Genomic DNA, 16617 nt, shown 5'->3' with positions numbered 1-16617 from the left:
TACCAGGTTAACTTTACCGGAGCACACTTAAGGATTTTTCGTGCCCCCGGAGCCAAAGCTCACTCATTCTTTGAAGATTCATAAATGAGGTGCTAGAATGGGAGCACGATTTAACCATTTTGTGGATCGGAAGCAACGACATCACCGGTAATAGTGACCCAGATTGACACTTCATTTATTAGTGTTATTGGTTTCTCTGTTTCCCCGCATTACACACACACTCACACACATGATGGGGAGGTCTTCATATTGAGGCAGTGAAGAGCTACCAGTACCTAACCTCATCTTGTAAAGGAAAACTGCCTAGAAGATGCTGTACAGAGTGAGTATAGGCAGTACCTCCTCACACCCATCCCCAGCCCCTCCACGCAGACCGAGAGGAGGTACAACCATGCCCATGCTGCCATATGCCATAGGGTGAAGTCTGCCGTTGGGTTAGTGCGGCGACGGTTCCAATGCATGGCGAGGGAGCTCCGTTCGAACCCCAAGACGTCCTGCGCTGTCATCATGTCCCGCTTTGCCCTCCACAACTTCCTCCTGGAGCGTCAAGGCCCAGGGCAGGTCTCCGAGGGTCTGTGTGCCCCCGATGACGGTCCACAAGAAAGGTTTGCTGGGGAGAGTGATGCTGAAGGGGAGTCCTACAGGCGCCACGTCCTGCACGAGTGGTTCAGCGACGAGGCAGAGGACCAGGAGACTCACCTTGGCCCTTCAGAGGTGAGGACACAAGGCTGAGTGTGTTTAACCCGTCTGCTACGATTGGCACGGATTGGGCTTTCACCAGTAGCCCGGTAACATACACTCCCAGTTCCTTCTCTGTCTCTGTGGTGGATAGTGGAGTGTTTCCCATGTGGTACTGGCATGCTGGATTTCCCCTCCCAAGGTGCAGGACCTTACATTTTTCTTCATTGAGTTTAGCAGCCACTTTTTGTTCCTTTCCGGTAGCTTAGTGAGGTCTTCTTGGGGGAAATCCGCAGTCAAGGGGTTAAGAATAGCGTTTTCCCAATACTTACTTGTGGTGGGTTCGCCCTGTGTTCTTAGGGCCTCATTGTGGTGAATAGTAATGTTTCTCCTTCTTAGACGATTATACACTTCCCCTTCCCTGATTGTCTTGGCCCTTCAGAGGTGAGGATGCAAGGCAGTGTGTTTAAGAATACCGTTTTCCCAATACTTACTTGTGCGTTTGCCCTGTGTTCTTAGGGCCTCAAATGTGGTGAATAGTAATGTTTCCCCTCCTTAGATGATTACACACTTCCCATTCCCTAATTGTCTTGGCCCTTCAGAGGTGAGGATGCAAGACAGTGTGTTTAAGAATAGCTGTTTCCCAATACTTACTTGTGGTGGGTTCGCTGTGGGTTCTTAAGGCCTCAAATTTGGTAAATAGTAATGTTTTTCCTCCTTAGACAATTACATACTTCCCATGCCCTTATTGTCTTAGCCCTTCAGAGGTGAGGATGCAAGGCAGTGTGTTTAAGAATAGCTGTTTCCCAATACTTACTTGTGGTGGGTTCGCTGTGTATTCTTTAGGCCTCAATGTGGTGAATAGTAATGTTTTCCCTCCTTAGATGATTACACACTTCCCACGCCCTGAGTGTTACCCTTCAGAGGTGAGGATGCAAGGCAGAGTGCAATTAGAAGTAGAGCCCTTGAGCCTGATGCAAAATAGTTGATAGAGAAGCCAAAAGAATGTTAGAATGAGAGGGAGAAGTGTCTGGCTCATTTTCCCTTGACTCACCACAATTTATATTTTCCAGTGTTGTGTTAACCAGCCTGCCCCGATGTCTGCCCTGTGGACCTCCTTCAGGATAGACTGGCACTCCTCTCCCCTGCACGCCTTGGCCCTCCCAGCCTTCCTCCCGCACAGGTATTGGAACACACTCAGCCCATTGTATTAAGTGGTAATCGTTGTGTATCCACAGATCTCCTTTGCTCATCTAAGTAATCACGTAGCTTGTTTTCAATTTTTCATCCATCAGTTGGTAATAGAAATTCATTTTTAACTGTCTAACTTAGCTTTTCATCCTTTTTAACTGTCTAACTTAGCTTTTCATCCTTTTTTTCATTCACCAGATTGTATGAGTAATAGAACAATTTTTGCTAACTAAATTTGTTTACGATTAGACTTTGAGGAGTCCGGTGGAGAAGAGGTCCATAAATAATGCATTTTTAACACTAGTATGAAAGAAAAAACTAGAAAATTACCAAAAAAATAGGTGTAAAAAATTGTATTAATGCCTAGAAAAATACTGTATTAAGTCAATCATGCCTCAAAGAGTCTCCGTAGAAAGACTCCAAGCATTTTGGGTAAAAAAAATACCACTACAAGTGTCCCTTCAGTTTATTCAAAATCTTCCAAACATTTAGTCGGCAGAGTCCACGGATGCAAAGTACACAACATAACCTTCTAGCATAAAGCCAAAGGTAACGAACAGACTAGACATGATACAAAGTTCTGAAATTTACCAAAACTTCTTTCCAGAGAGGAGGAAGAACGTCCTTCCTCCACCCCCAACAAGTGGCTCCCGAAGGTTGACTGACGGCTGAATCCGCCACTGCATCTATGGCTACTCTCCACCCAGGCCAGGACAGGGCAGATGGCTGGATGGTTCGCTCGCTGCCTTGAGGGGTATCATCATGCCACTGCGTCCATGGCTACTCTTCATCTACGGCGGGCAGGAGAGGGCAGATGGCTGGCTGACTCGCTCGCTGTCTTGCCTGCAAACTGGCTACCTTGGGGTGCTGTGATGCCAGGCAGGGAAGGACCTCACTGCCACACACGCCTGGAAGAAGCAACAGTGACATAATCAAGCCCCATTCAGCTCCCTCAGCCACCCATCTCATCACTCGGGAACTCAAGAATTCCTGTAAGGCATTGTTCCCCCAAGTATTTGTAAGGTCAATCAATAAAGGTTCTCAAGGGACACTGCTCTTGTCTCTTCTACCTTTTCTCCAGGGCCTCTTTTTGGTATTTTGGACTTTTAGTGTAGCAGAGAAGGCTGTATTCATGTTAAGCCCTGAAACAACCTTATTTATAAGATATCTGAAATACAGAGGTCCAATTCATTGTATAGTATTATGGACTTCCACTGGGCTTGAAACAATATGACATTGATCATAAGTTTATAAAGAAGAAAAAGTTACTAAAACCACAGAAACGAGAACTTTACCTTCACGTTACTTGCATGAATGGAGGCTGCCAGGGAGGGAGAACACACTGCATGAGAGGGGAGCAACCTCACAGGAGACCAAGTAACAGTCTGGTCTTGTGGCATCTCTCTCCTTCTACGGACACTCCTGGGATGAACTGCGCTGGAAGTATCTCTTGTTCCGCCACCATCACCTGCCTCAGTAATGTCGGATAAACTACAAGAGAGGAAGGAAAGTCGAGAGAGAGAGGACTAGGGAATAAGCTTGTAGAGGAGATGAGAAATAGTGGAGAAAATAGAAGGTTAGAAGGCTGAATTTGTCCCCTAACTGTGTCTACCGAGTCCTGTCAACCCCACAAACTCTACAAAGGTTTGACAGAAGGAAGGGAGAGGAGACATTATGGAGAAGAGAAGAGGCTATGTGCCATGATTTAACCCCCCCAAAATAGATACATAAACTGATCAGAAATCCTTTGATACATATTATGAAATGGTTTGTGCAAAAGATGATTTTTTCTCATTTTTCTCGCATAGAGGGACCATTAAGAAACATGATCCCCGCTGCTACCGGGCTAACTAAGCTGGCTAGATATATTTTCCCACGACTATTGAATGGGTTAGAGGTTAGAATAGTGTGCCCTCTTACTTATATCAACAAACCTTTAATAAGAAAGCTGGGAAAGAGGATCAGTTAGTATGTTTAATCTTTTCAATAGGTTAGTATACCGTCCCCTCGTACTTGCATATACGAACGGTCAGTATATTTCACCTCTTCAGTATAAGTTAGTAGTATACTGTGCCCCTCTTACTAACATCTACAAACAGTTAGTATATTTTTTTCCTTTTCAGTATAAGTTTGTATACTGTCCCTCGTACTTACATATACGAACGGTCAGTATGTTTAACCTCTTCATTGTATGTTAGTAGTATACTGTGCCCCTCTTACTAACATCTACAAACAGTTAGTATATTTTTTTCCTTTTCAGTATAAGTTTGTATACTGTCCCTCGTACTTACATATACGAACGGTCAGTATGTTTAACCTCTTCATTGTAAGTTAGTAGTATACTGTGCCCCTATTACTAACATCTATAAACTGTTAGTATACTTTTTCCTTTTCAGTATAAGTTAGTATACTGTCCCTCGTACTTACATATACGAACGGTCAGTATATTTAACCTCTTCATTGTATGTTAGTAGTATACTGTGCCCCTATTACTAACATCTACAAACAGTTAGTATATTTTTTTCCTTTTCAGTATAAGTTAGTATACTGTCCCTCGTACTTACATATACAAACGGTCAGTATGTTTAACCTCTTCATTGTATGTTAGTAGTATACTGTGCCCCTATTACTAACATCTATAAACAGTTAGTATATTTTTTTCCTTTTCAGTATAAGTTAGTATACTGTCCCTCGTACTTACATATACAAACGGTCAGTATATTTCACCTCTTCATTGTAAGTTAGTAGTATACTGTGCCCCTCTTACTAACATCTACAAACAGTTAGTATATTTTTTTCCTTTTCAGTATAAGTTAGTATACTGTCCCTCGTACTTACATATATGAACGGTCAGTATATTTAACCTCTTCATTGTAAGTTAGTAGTATACTGTGCCCCTATTACTAACGTCTATAAACAGTAAGTATACTTTTTTCCTTTTCAGTATAAGTTAGTATACTGTCCCCTCGTACTTACATATACGAACGGTCAGTATATTTCACCTCTTCAGTATAAGTTAGTAGTATACTGTGCCCTCTTACTAACATTACAAACAGTTAGTATATTTTTTTCCTTTTCAGTATAAGTTAGTATACTGTCCCTCGTACTTACATATACAAACAGTCAGTATTTTTCAACTTTTCAATATAAGTTAGTAAGTCCACTGTGCCCCTAATACTAACATCTACAAACAGTTATATATATTTTTTTCCTTTTCAGTATAAGTTAGTATACTGTCCCCTCGTACTTACAAATACAAACCATCAGTATACTTCACCTCAATATAAGTTAGTATACCATCCAACCTTACATCTACAAGCCATGTATATCAAAAGTCCAGTGCAAGAGTACCAATAAGTATATTTCGCCTTTCAATCGTAATGTACAGGAGGTGAATAAAGCTCTGCACTTTGGCTACGAGACCTCGGCAGGACACCAGAAGCTACGACAACAAGTGCTGCTCCCTCGCTAACACCAGGAGCCTGTTTGTCCGTGATCTGTGTCCTTGTCTGTATGTGTGACTGAAAATCGTACTTGAGGTGAAAGGCAGAGTGGTGTTGATTGGCCCTATTACAGACAGCTATGGGGGTTGTTGTGGGGGTTGTTCGAGTAGCATCTAGCAAGTCTCTTTAGCTGTCTTCCTTCCCATAAAAAAATAATAAAGTCGTGTTGATTTCCCGTACTACTGACAGCTATGGGGGTAGTTGAAGTAGTGTCTTGTGAGCCTTTTTGCTGCGTGTTTTATTTTTCCCTTGACCTGCCTCCCCCTTTGTGTTGATTTCCCCGTCTACTGATAGCTATAAGAGTAGTTCCAATAGTACTTTCCTTCCATTCAATATCAAGCTGTCTCCATGTTCAATTCGTATAACGTAGAAAACACATCTGATACATCCCTCATCTTTGTCCCTTTAATACTGCCCTGCCTTGAAAACCTCAGTACCTAAATCCACATCTTATGCACCACAACTCTGCCTTTCAAATCACTTAAATCACTTAACCTCGACCATTCAATAAGTAGAAAACGAACACCTTACGCCCAATCCTGACGGCCATAAGTGCCAATACAGACAAGGATCACAGAAAGAAAAATTGACACCCGGCTTATAAAACAACAGAGAGGGAGAGAGAAGAGAGTTACGACTACAAGACTAAGTAGAAAATGAACACCTTACGCCCAATCTTGACAGCCATAAGTGCCAATACAGACAAGGACATTGATCACAGAAAGAAAAATTGACGCCCGGCTTATAAAACAGAGGGAGAGAGACGAGAGTTACGACAACAAGACTAAGTAGAAAATGAACACCTTGCACCCCATCCCGACAGCCAATACAGAGAAGGACATGGATCACAGAAAGAAAAATTGACACCCGGCTTATAAAACAACAGAGTGAGAGAGGGAGAGAGACGAGAGTTACGACTACAAGAGTTCTACGTTCGTGCGACGGGAGGACGAGATGAAGTGTGTTTCGTGGCATCGCTTAACAAACTAACGTACGTACTCCCCCCTTATGTATACTGGTCACAAGGCACAAGATTCTCCTGCTACTTACAAAAATATGGAAGTGATGAGTCCCCGCAATGAATCCTTAAAGTTAATGTTCGTTTGAGGAGAGACGATTGAGAGAAGTCCAGTGGAGAGGTTGATGAGGCGAGTCTGTGGCGAGTTTGACGTTCCGGTTCTTGCATTTGTCACCATATTATTGCTTCTTGTTCTTCTTTCAAAACTGTTGCCATTATCATTACAAACATCTCCATCACCATTGCCAGAATCAGCACCGGCTAACTGTGTTTCTACGGACAAGTTATCTCCATTCTTTGTGCATTCAGGCTTTCAGGAGCACTGGGAAGGAAGGGACGGGGAGGGAAGGAAAGGGAAGGGCTCGAGGCAGTGGCAGCAGTATTCAATTCACTCACACATTCAGTCTAGTAAAGCCTCCAGATCTTGATGCTGCATTCAACAAGATTCTTATTAATTGCAGAAAAGTTTTCCTTCAATCGACACAGCTGAGGTTCTAACATGACGGTTTTCCAAAGGTCTTTCCATTCTAACCAGCAGAAAAACGGCTTCCCTCATGCGAGCAGAAGAATGAGGGACCTACCAAACCTAATACTATGAACCTATCTCACAACATTGCTTCAGACCTACCAAAAGTTAATTTGTAGTTCAATCTAAACAAATAGCCCAAAACTATTTAACGTTACACTTTAAATCCTAACAAATGACTCTGAATTGACCTAACACTACATTTTCATAACTTACTCAATTCAACAAGGATTAAATTTTATTCGAAGCAAACTATTTCAACCCTATCGAAGTAATTGTAAATGACTTTGACCAATATTCTCAAACATTTCGAGGCTCACACACAAACACTGGACAAGGTTTTGGTAGAGGTTGTGTTAGTATGTCCATGGGTAGTTTTATGAGCCTGGTGATAGTTTGACAAGGCTTTGGTAGAGGTTGTGTTAGTATTTCCATGGGTAGTTTTATGAGCCTAGTAATAGTTTGACAAGACTTTGGTAGAGGTTGTGTTAGTAGTATTTCCATGGGTAGTTTTATGAGCCTAGTGATAGTTTGACAAGGCTTTGATAGAGGTAGTATTAGTATTTCCATGGGTAGTTTTATGAGCCTAGTAATAGTTTGACAAGACTTTGGTAGAGGTTGTGTTAGTAGTATTTCCATGGGTAGTTTTATGAGCCTAGTGATAGTTTGACAAGGCTTTGATAGAGGTAGTGTTAGTATTTCCATGGGTAGTTTTATGAGCCTAGTGAAAGTTTGACAAGACTTTGATAGAGGTTGTGTTAGTATTTCCATGGGTAGTTTTATGAGCCTGGTGATAGTTTAACAAGGCTTTGATAGAGGCTGTGTTAGTATTTCCATGGGTAGTTTTATGAGCCTGGTGATAGTTTGACAAGGCTTTGATAGAGGCTGTGTTAGTATGTCCATGGGTAGTTTAATGAGCCTGGTGATAGTTTAACAAGTCTTCTGCACCATGAACATGAAAAAACACTCATTAGAACCCTCCTAACCTCCTCTGTGGCCTTGGGAAGTTATCATGAGAGTTGGAAGTGTGTGAGAATGTGTCCGAGATTTAACAAGTGGCTTCAGTCTGCGGCAAAGTCGGGATGAACGGTAACAACAACAATCTCTACAATGGCAGTGGCGGACTAACCTCAACCTCATCTGAGCATACAATCTTCTCGTACAAATAATAGAAGTGACAGTGATATATTATGCATGCTAAAATACTATAACCCATTCACTGTACCTTTAAACTCCTCACACATGCAAAAAAAGTCCTTTCCGAAACAATGAATTTATGACTACTCGAAAACTCCTTGTGCAAACTATGGTCTTTTCATACAAATAATAGTGGTGACAGTGTAGTGTTATGCATGCTAAAATATCATAACCCATTCACTGTACTTTTAAGCTCCTCACACGTGCGAAAAAAAAGTCCTTTCCGAAACAATGAATTTACGACTACTAGAAAACTCCTCGTCCAAACATAGTCTTTTCATACAAATAATAGAAGTGAAAGTGAAATATTATGCATACTAAAACATCCTATCCCATTCACTGTAGTTTTAAGCTCCTCACACACGCAAAAAAAAGTCCTTTCCGAATCAATGAATTTACAACTACTAGAAAACTCCTCGTCCAAACATAGTCTTTTCATACAAATAATAGAAGTGAAAGTGAAATATTATGCATACTAAAATATCCTATCCCATTCACTGTAGTTTGAAGCTCCTCACACACGCAAAAAAAAGTCCTTTTGGAAACAATGAATTTACGACTACTAGAAATATCCTCTTCTGAACATAGTCTTTTCATACAAATAATAGTGGTGACAGTGTAATGTTATGCATGCTAAAATATTAACCCATTCACTGTACTTTTAAACTCCTCGCACGCACACAAAAAAGTCCTTTCCAAAACAATGAATTTACGCACATTCGACAACTCCACTAATATACGAATTTCTCACTCAAGTTCCGGGAATAACAACACAAAACTGGCATGGAATAACCTAACTAAGTATAAGCTGCCTCTAATTTGTGTTGTAAATGAGCAATGCAGCAACACAACCATGGGAACTTAATCTACCACACAGGGATAAATTACGAAATACTCAGCTTCAAGAAACACCCATACACCCTTTGTTAACTGGATAATAACCTCGTCACCTTCAGACTAACTATTATAGGTCACAAAACATCCCTTGAAAGATAAGCGACACACAGTATGAGTCAAATGAAGGTGTAGTGAACATTCTGGTGCCCTGCAAGCTTGGTAAATATAAGTAGCTGCTTTCGGGAGGCTCACAAGCTTATGAAACGTCCCTTGAAAAATGAGCAAGACTGGGAAATAGCTAACTGCTCTCGGGAGGCTCACAAGCTTATGAAACATCCCTTGAAAAATGAGCAAGACTGGGAAATAGCTAACTGCTCTCGGGAGGCTCACAAGCTTATGAAACATCCCTTGAAAAATGAGCAAGACTGGGAAATAGCTAATTGCTCTCGGGAGGCTCACAAGCTTATGAAACATCCCTTGAAAAATGAGCAAGACTGGGAAATAGCTAACTGCTCTGAGAAGGCTCACAAGCTCTTAAAACAATCCCTTGAAAAACGAACAAGCCTAGTACACAACTGGCTGCTCTCAGAAGGCTCACAAGCTCTTAAAACAATCCCTTGAAAAACGAACAAGCCTAGTACACAACTGGCTGCTCTCAGAAGGCTCACAAGCTCTTAAAACAATCCCTTGAAAAACGAACAAGCCTGGTACACAACTGGCTGCCCTCAGAAGGCTCACAAACAAATCCTTGAAAACGAACAAGCCTAGTACACATCTGGCTGCTCTCAGAAGGCTCAAGCTCTTAAAACAATCCCTTGAAAAACGAACAAGCCTGGTACACAACTGGCTGCTCTCAGAAGGCTTACAAGCTCTTAAAACAATCCCTTGAAAAACGAACAAGCCTGGTACACAACTGGCTGCTCTCAGAAGGCTCACAAGCTCTTAAAACAATCCCTTGAAAAACGAACAAGCCTGGTACACAACTGGCTGCTCTCAGAAGGCTCACAAGCTCTTAAAACAATCCCTTGAAAAACGAACAAGCCTAGTACACAACTGGCTGCCCTCAGAAGGCTCACAAGCTCTTAAAACAATCCCTTGAAAAACGAACAAGCCTGGTACACAACTGGCTGCTCTCAGAAGGCTCACAAGCTCTTAAAACAATCCCTTGAAAAACGAACAAGCCTGGTACACAACTGGCTGCTCTCAGAAGGCTAACAAGCTCTTAAAACAATACCTTGAAAACGAACAAGCCTGGTACACAATTGCTCTCAGAAGGCTTACAAGCTCTTAAAACAATCCCTTGAAAACGAATCAGAAGGCTCACTTAAACAATCCTTGAAAACGAACAAGCCTGGTACACAACTGGCTGCTCAGAAGGCTCACAAGCTCTTAAAACAATCCTTGAAAACGAACAAGCCTAGTACACAACTGGCTGCCCTCAGAAAAAACAATCCCTTGAAAAACGAACAAGCCTAGTACACAACTGGCTGCCCTCAGAAGGCTTACAAGCTCTTAAAACAATCCCTTCAAAAACGAACAAGCCTAGTACACAACTGGCTGCTCTCAGAAGGCTTACAAGCTCTTAAAACAATCCCTTGAAAAATGAACAAGCCTGGTACACAACTGGCTGCTCTCGGAAGACTTACAAGCTTATGAAACAATCCCTTGAAAAATGAGCAAGACTGGGAAATAGCTAACTGCTCTCAGAAGGCTCACAAGCTTATGAAACAACCCTTGAAATATGAGAAAGCTTGGTACACAACTGGTTGCTCTCAGAAGGCTCACAAGCTCTTAAAACAATCCCTTGAAAAATGAGAAAGCTTGGTGCACAACTGGTTGCTCTCGGAAGGCTCACAAGCTCTTAAAACAATCCCTTGAAAAATGAGAAAGCTTGGTACACAACTGGCTGCTCTCAGAAGGCTCATCAGGAACGATCACAAGAATAACCAAACCTAACATTCCAGCGAGTCCTGCAAATACCCACCTCAACCAGCAGGAGACGAGATTAACTTTTTAACAGAGAACAGTCCGACCCAGCGACGGCCACACACAACGCTGCGCTGGGAACCCTTTTCTTTATGAGCTGCCGAGGCTAAGGTACATAACTGCGCATTCTCTCCCTAGCAGTAAGTATGCAGCAAGTCTTGAGAATAATACAGAAGCTAAAAATATAAGCTGGCGATGCATAAGAATTACCGACGATCATTTTAACTAGTACTAAAACAGGTTGAACGGACACGACTTCCTCCCTAACATAATGACAATGAGAGAGTTCCAAATGGACTGAAGGATATTAATGATGATTTTAACTAATACTAAATAGGCTGAATGAATGCGAAATCTTCCTAACGTAATGACATGCTGAAACACAATGATTACCAAGAGATATCAACGACGATCTTGGCGAATACTAAAAGTGCTAAATGAACACAATCTCTCCCTAACCTTGTGACGGAGAAACAATGATGATTACTAAGAGATGTTAACGATCATCTTAGCAGTAATACTAGAGGCTAAATGAACATGAACTTCCCCCTAACACAATGACAATAAGACCGAGACAAAATTATGATTACCGAGACATTTATGAGTGTAACGATAACAACATGAAGGCTCGCTAAACCACTGAAGAGGAAACTAAAAAACCAGCAGCGTAAAATATGAATCAATGTATGAAATTTGGCTGAACGAGTCTTGCCATCGCTACATAAAACAACAGCAAAACTTTGACGATAATAATAGAAAACCTCGCTGAACCACTGAAGAAGAGACCTGCAGCGTAGAATATGAATCGCTGTATCAAAATTTGGCCGAACAAGTCTTGGTGTCGCTACGAAAACCAACAGCAAAACTTCAATGGTAAAAATACAAATGCTCGCTGAACCACTGAAGAAGAAAGTAAAAACCAGCAGCGTGAAATATGAATCGCTGTATCAAAATTTGGCTGAGCGAGTCTTGCCGTCACTGCGAAAACCAACAGCAGCAAAACTACGCAACACTGAGCAGGGCAGAGACTTGCATGCCTTGAAGAAATAAGGAAAATTGGATGAAAAATACAGGTTATGTACATTGAAGATATACGAAATTCAAGAGGCAATAAGTAGGATATCAACTCACATGCATTATCACATCAGGACTTGCCTATAATAAATACAAAAGGAAGCTACATATGTAAAGCTAAAAATGTGCGTTAAAGCAATACTAAATTTAATGATATGCTGAATTTAGGAGGCAAAAAATTGGATAGGATTCACATGCATTGCTATCACATCAGGACTTGCCTATAAATAAAAAAAGCTACCTATGTAAAGCTAAAAAACATGTCCTTGTGCGTTAAAGCAATACTAAATTTAATGATATGCTGAATTTAGGGGGCAAAAAACACGATAGGATTCACATGCATTGCTATCACATCAGGACTTGCCTATAAATAAAATAAGCTACCTATGTAAAGCTAAAAAAACATGTCCTTGTGCGTTAAAGCAATACTAAATTTAATGATATGCTGAATTTAGGAGGCAAAAAACACGATAGGATTCACATGCATTGCTATCACATCAGAACTTGCCAATAATAAATAAATAATGCAGCTACCTACATGACCACTAAAGCAGGTCCTTGTGCATTGAAGCTATACTAAACTTAAGAGCAAAAAGTAGGATAAATACATACTAAATTTAAGAGGCAAAAGCATGATATTAAACTCCCATGCATTGCTATTACATAAGGATGATATGCGAACTTGTGTCCATGAACAAACAGAAACGGCCTAGCAATGGGCAACACTGTAGTTCCACATGTGCTGATAAAGACACTAAACACATCAAGCTGGGTTCACATATTGCCAATTTAGCGCGCAGTTCAGTCGCAACCAAGAATGGACTGGTTATTTGTGTTCATATTCGCTTTGGTAATAATGAGTAACAGGATCAGGCATGGACAACACCACCCCGTACCATGCCATCTTTAGCTTGAGCATGACCCCACGGCACCGGACCCCCACCTTGATGCTGCCAGACAGAGGCTCACTCCCGCCTTGATGCTGCCAGACAGAGGCTCACTCCCGCCTTGATGCTGCCAGACAGAGGCTCACTCCCGCCTTGATGCTGCCAGACAGAGGCTCACTCCCGCCTTGATGCTGCCAGACAGAGGCTCACTCCCACCTTGATGCTGCCAGACAGAGGCTCACTCCCGCCTTGATGCTGCCAGACAGAGGCTCACTCCCGCCTTGATGCTGCCAGACAGAGGCTCACTCCCGCCTTGATGCTGCCAGACAGAGGCTCACTCCTGCCCGACGGCATTTTTATCCTGTTCAACGCTGATTTCCGACAACTGTCTGGTGTCAACCAACCCCAATTTTTTTAACATGCTAAAAAAACTGCTCAATGGCAACCCTACACGCCTGCCCATGTTTACCGCTGACCATGGCCACGATCGACGCAGCAAAAATAGCAACGCACTGGCGATTTCACGGCTCTGAAACAATTAGTATTTCCCCAGCGACGGCACACCAAAAAACAAACAAACGAACGAACAATCCCTTAAGATTCGCCCTGCGTTTAAATTGTGCCGAGAAAGGAACTTGGAAATCATACACCATCACAGTCAGTTTTGTGCCATCTTCACTGATGGGGACCAAACACAACGCTAAATCAGCTGCGTGTGAATGCAGCTTTAGGAGTAAAAATAAATGATTGACGTGCAGTGCTATCACATAACAAGACCGATATGCCAATAATAAAGAGATCTACCGTAACCTTTGTGCATGAAAACCTATTACTACTAAATTTGTGCATGATATAACAGCCTTAGAGAAATAAGTAGTGGTTATAATAATACTCATAACGCGCGCTTCTGCCACTTAGTACAATGCTTTAACTAGCGAGAAGGAAAATACTCACAAAAATTCCTGTCGGTGATTATGAGGAAATACTTTACGAGAAATCCATTGAATATAAACACGAAATCCCTTGAAAGAAACAGTAAACAAAGACTACTGTATAATTATTTCGGGCAGCAATTACGAGGAAATCCTTTGAAGAGAAATCCACAGTATAAAACACGAAAGCCCTTGATACGCTAAACAGAGACTCCACTGTATAATTATTTTCATCAGTGATTACGAGGAAATACTTTGAAGAGAAATTCACAAAACATAACACGAAATCCCTTGAAAGAAACAGTAAACAGAGACTCCACTGTATAATAATGATGTCAGGAAGATGTCAACCCACACTATACAGCCTTCTCAAGCAACACATAACCTTACTTAAAACGCACGCACAGAGAGGACAATCGACGCAGCAAAAATAGAAACGCAATGACGATTTCACGGCACAAAAACAATTCATATTTCCCCGGCGACGGCACGACAAACAAACAAACGAACGAACATTCCCTCGAGATTCACCCTGCGTTTTAATTGTGCCGAGAAAGGAACTTGGAAATCATACACGATCACAGTCACCGCGTTTTTTTTTTTCCTTTTTTTGTTATTTGTGTTGTTGTTGGGATAGTTGTAGTAGTAGTAGTAGTAGTAGTAGTAGTAGTAGGTGTAGTAGAAAGCAGCAACAACATTATAAAACTCACTCGCTCACTCTCTCACTCTAGCTTGCTAAGTCTCGCTCTACTCTCTTACTCGCTCACTCACTCACTTTCTCACTCACTCTCCCTCACTCTTACTTTCTAACTCTCACACTCTCTCACTCTCACTTGAGCTGCTTCACCGCCTTTGTTCTTGTCAAATGTCCATCCAGTGTGGCATTCAGATCGACAGGGCCATCCTCACCCTCTCCCTCCCCTTCCTCATCCACATTGAAGGTCCCTTGCCTCACCAGCCCCCCTCCAGCTCTCCCTGCCCCCTCCTCCCCCTCTGGTGCATGTCGGGGGCTTCTGGTCTGCCCTCCTCCTCCTGCTTCAGATTTTCCTTTCCTTCCTTCTTTTGGTGATTTTGGGTTCCTTCCGCTGGCACCCTGATGGAGATAGAGAGACTGTGTATGAGTGTGAAGGGCTATCCACCAATGATGTTTTAGGATGTCAACTGATATTAACTCGCACGTATCATCACTAGATTTTATACTTTGAAGGGACCCTCAGAACATGGTAAACAGGGCCTCTTAGAAATGGGACAATGTTTTTTCACAGACTATATACTTTGAAGGGAAGCACAAATTATGGTAAATAGGGCCTAGGGTTATGTATGCTTGGGCGATAAGATGGCAATGAATCTACTACAGGAAAGTCCACAAGTTAGTAAATACGCAATGTTTTGTGGGTTCTGCAAATGTAGGGAGTCACCTGTGTATATGAAAACTGTTCCTCTTAATATTTTCCCTTACCTGCCCTTCCCCCACCAGCAGGGGCGCCCGGGTCAGCAGGTGGTTGACCTCACGCTGTCTGCTGAGGTGGCCCATCAGAAGTGATCGCAAGACATCAATGTTCTCGGCAATCTGTAAGACGAGAGGAAGTTTGACGTGTGAATCTTTTAATACGAACGGAACGACAGACTGACCGATGAATTGTCTGTTTACTTCACGGGAATAAAAAAAGTAATATCTCTGGAACTAATAAAAAGGATGTCATGCAAAGAAATTAAGTTAAGACCAATGAATTCGGTTTACTTCACGGGAATAAAAAAGTAATATCTCTGGAACTAGTAAAATAATGTTATGCCAGGGAATAAAGTTAGATTAAATTGCCATTATATCCTTTCACTATAGGCTACAAGGCAAAAAAATATCTCTATGTAGTCTTATTAAAAAAAAAAGATGCAAAATTAAAAACTATCATTGTTAAAAAAATAAGCATTCAAACATTTTCTGAATCTAATCATGGACATCTCTACCTTTCCTTAACTTCACCATACATAACTCATTCAACTTACACAGATTAATGTCACATCCCAGCACAAGACAACAATCACAGGGCCATATCGTGCTGGATCTTTTGTCAACATACATACATACATACATACAAGGATGCAGAACTTTAAATTCTAACTCTCACTCTCTCTCCCTCATGCTCAGAAATGGGACACAGAACTTAAGGAAAAAGGAGGAAAACACCATCACAGATTATATTACTCTGAAAGTGTCTCAGGAATGGGACACAGGACTTCTGGAACAGGGAGGAACACTGTCACAGATTATATACTTTGAAAGGGGATCTCGGAACAGTATAAACAGGGCCTCTCAGAATGGGAACAGCACTTTTTCAGACTTTGTACTTTGAAAGGGAGCTCGGAAGATTGTACCGAGAGCTTAAGGAAAGGGGGAAGCACTCTATTACATATTATATACTCTCACAGGGCTCTCAAGAAAATACGCCTTTATGAAAATCGAATAATGACTGCACAATATATAGAGTAAATGAGCTCAGAAGATTGTACTGAGAGCTTAAAGAAAGGGAGCAGCACTCTATTACATATTATATACTCTCACAGGGCTCTCAAGAAAATATGCCTTTATGAAAATTGAATAATGACTGCACAATATATAGAGTAAGGGAGCTCAGAAGACTGTACAGAGAGCTTAAGGAAAGGGGGAAGCACTCTACTACATATTATATACTCTCACAGGGCTCTCAAGAAAATACCTCCTAATGAAAATCGAATAATGACTGCACAATATATTGAGTACAGGAGCTCAGAAGACTGTACTGAGAGCTTA

General features: G+C 41.6%; 2 protein-coding genes across 15 annotated transcripts in view; one reads left to right on the top strand and one right to left on the bottom strand.

The window, feature by feature from the left end:
- The first annotated feature begins 6 nt into the window (after positions 1-6).
- Positions 7-3337, top strand: LOC126996847 (uncharacterized). Its single transcript, XM_050857732.1, has 3 exons — positions 7-714; positions 1752-1861; positions 2477-3337. Exons 1-3 carry the CDS (start codon positions 460-462, stop codon positions 2532-2534), a joined length of 423 nt encoding a protein of 140 aa, XP_050713689.1. The 5' UTR covers positions 7-459; the 3' UTR covers positions 2535-3337.
- An 8066-nt stretch (positions 3338-11403) lies between these two features.
- LOC126996844 (serine/arginine repetitive matrix protein 1-like) overlaps positions 11404-16617 on the bottom strand; it is a 30308-nt gene continuing 25094 nt past the window's right edge. For 7 of the 14 annotated variants that reach the window (XM_050857729.1, XM_050857722.1, XM_050857728.1 and 4 more), the window contains 3 exons: positions 15289-15399; positions 13114-14940; positions 11404-13081 (listed from right to left, as the gene is read on the bottom strand). In XM_050857729.1, coding sequence (XP_050713686.1) covers positions 14659-14940; positions 15289-15399 — 393 coding nt within the window. In that variant the 3' untranslated portion in view covers positions 11404-13081; positions 13114-14658. Of the gene's footprint in view, positions 14941-15288; positions 15400-16617 lie in introns of all 14 variants that reach the window. The other 7 variants (XM_050857723.1, XM_050857719.1, XM_050857724.1 and 4 more) reach the window with 7 other exon arrangements.

Source organism: Eriocheir sinensis, chromosome 11 (genome assembly GCF_024679095.1).
Source record: "Eriocheir sinensis breed Jianghai 21 chromosome 11, ASM2467909v1, whole genome shotgun sequence".
Lineage (NCBI taxonomy): Eukaryota > Metazoa > Arthropoda > Malacostraca > Decapoda > Varunidae > Eriocheir > Eriocheir sinensis.
This window is presented reverse-complemented; position numbering and strand designations above follow the sequence as displayed.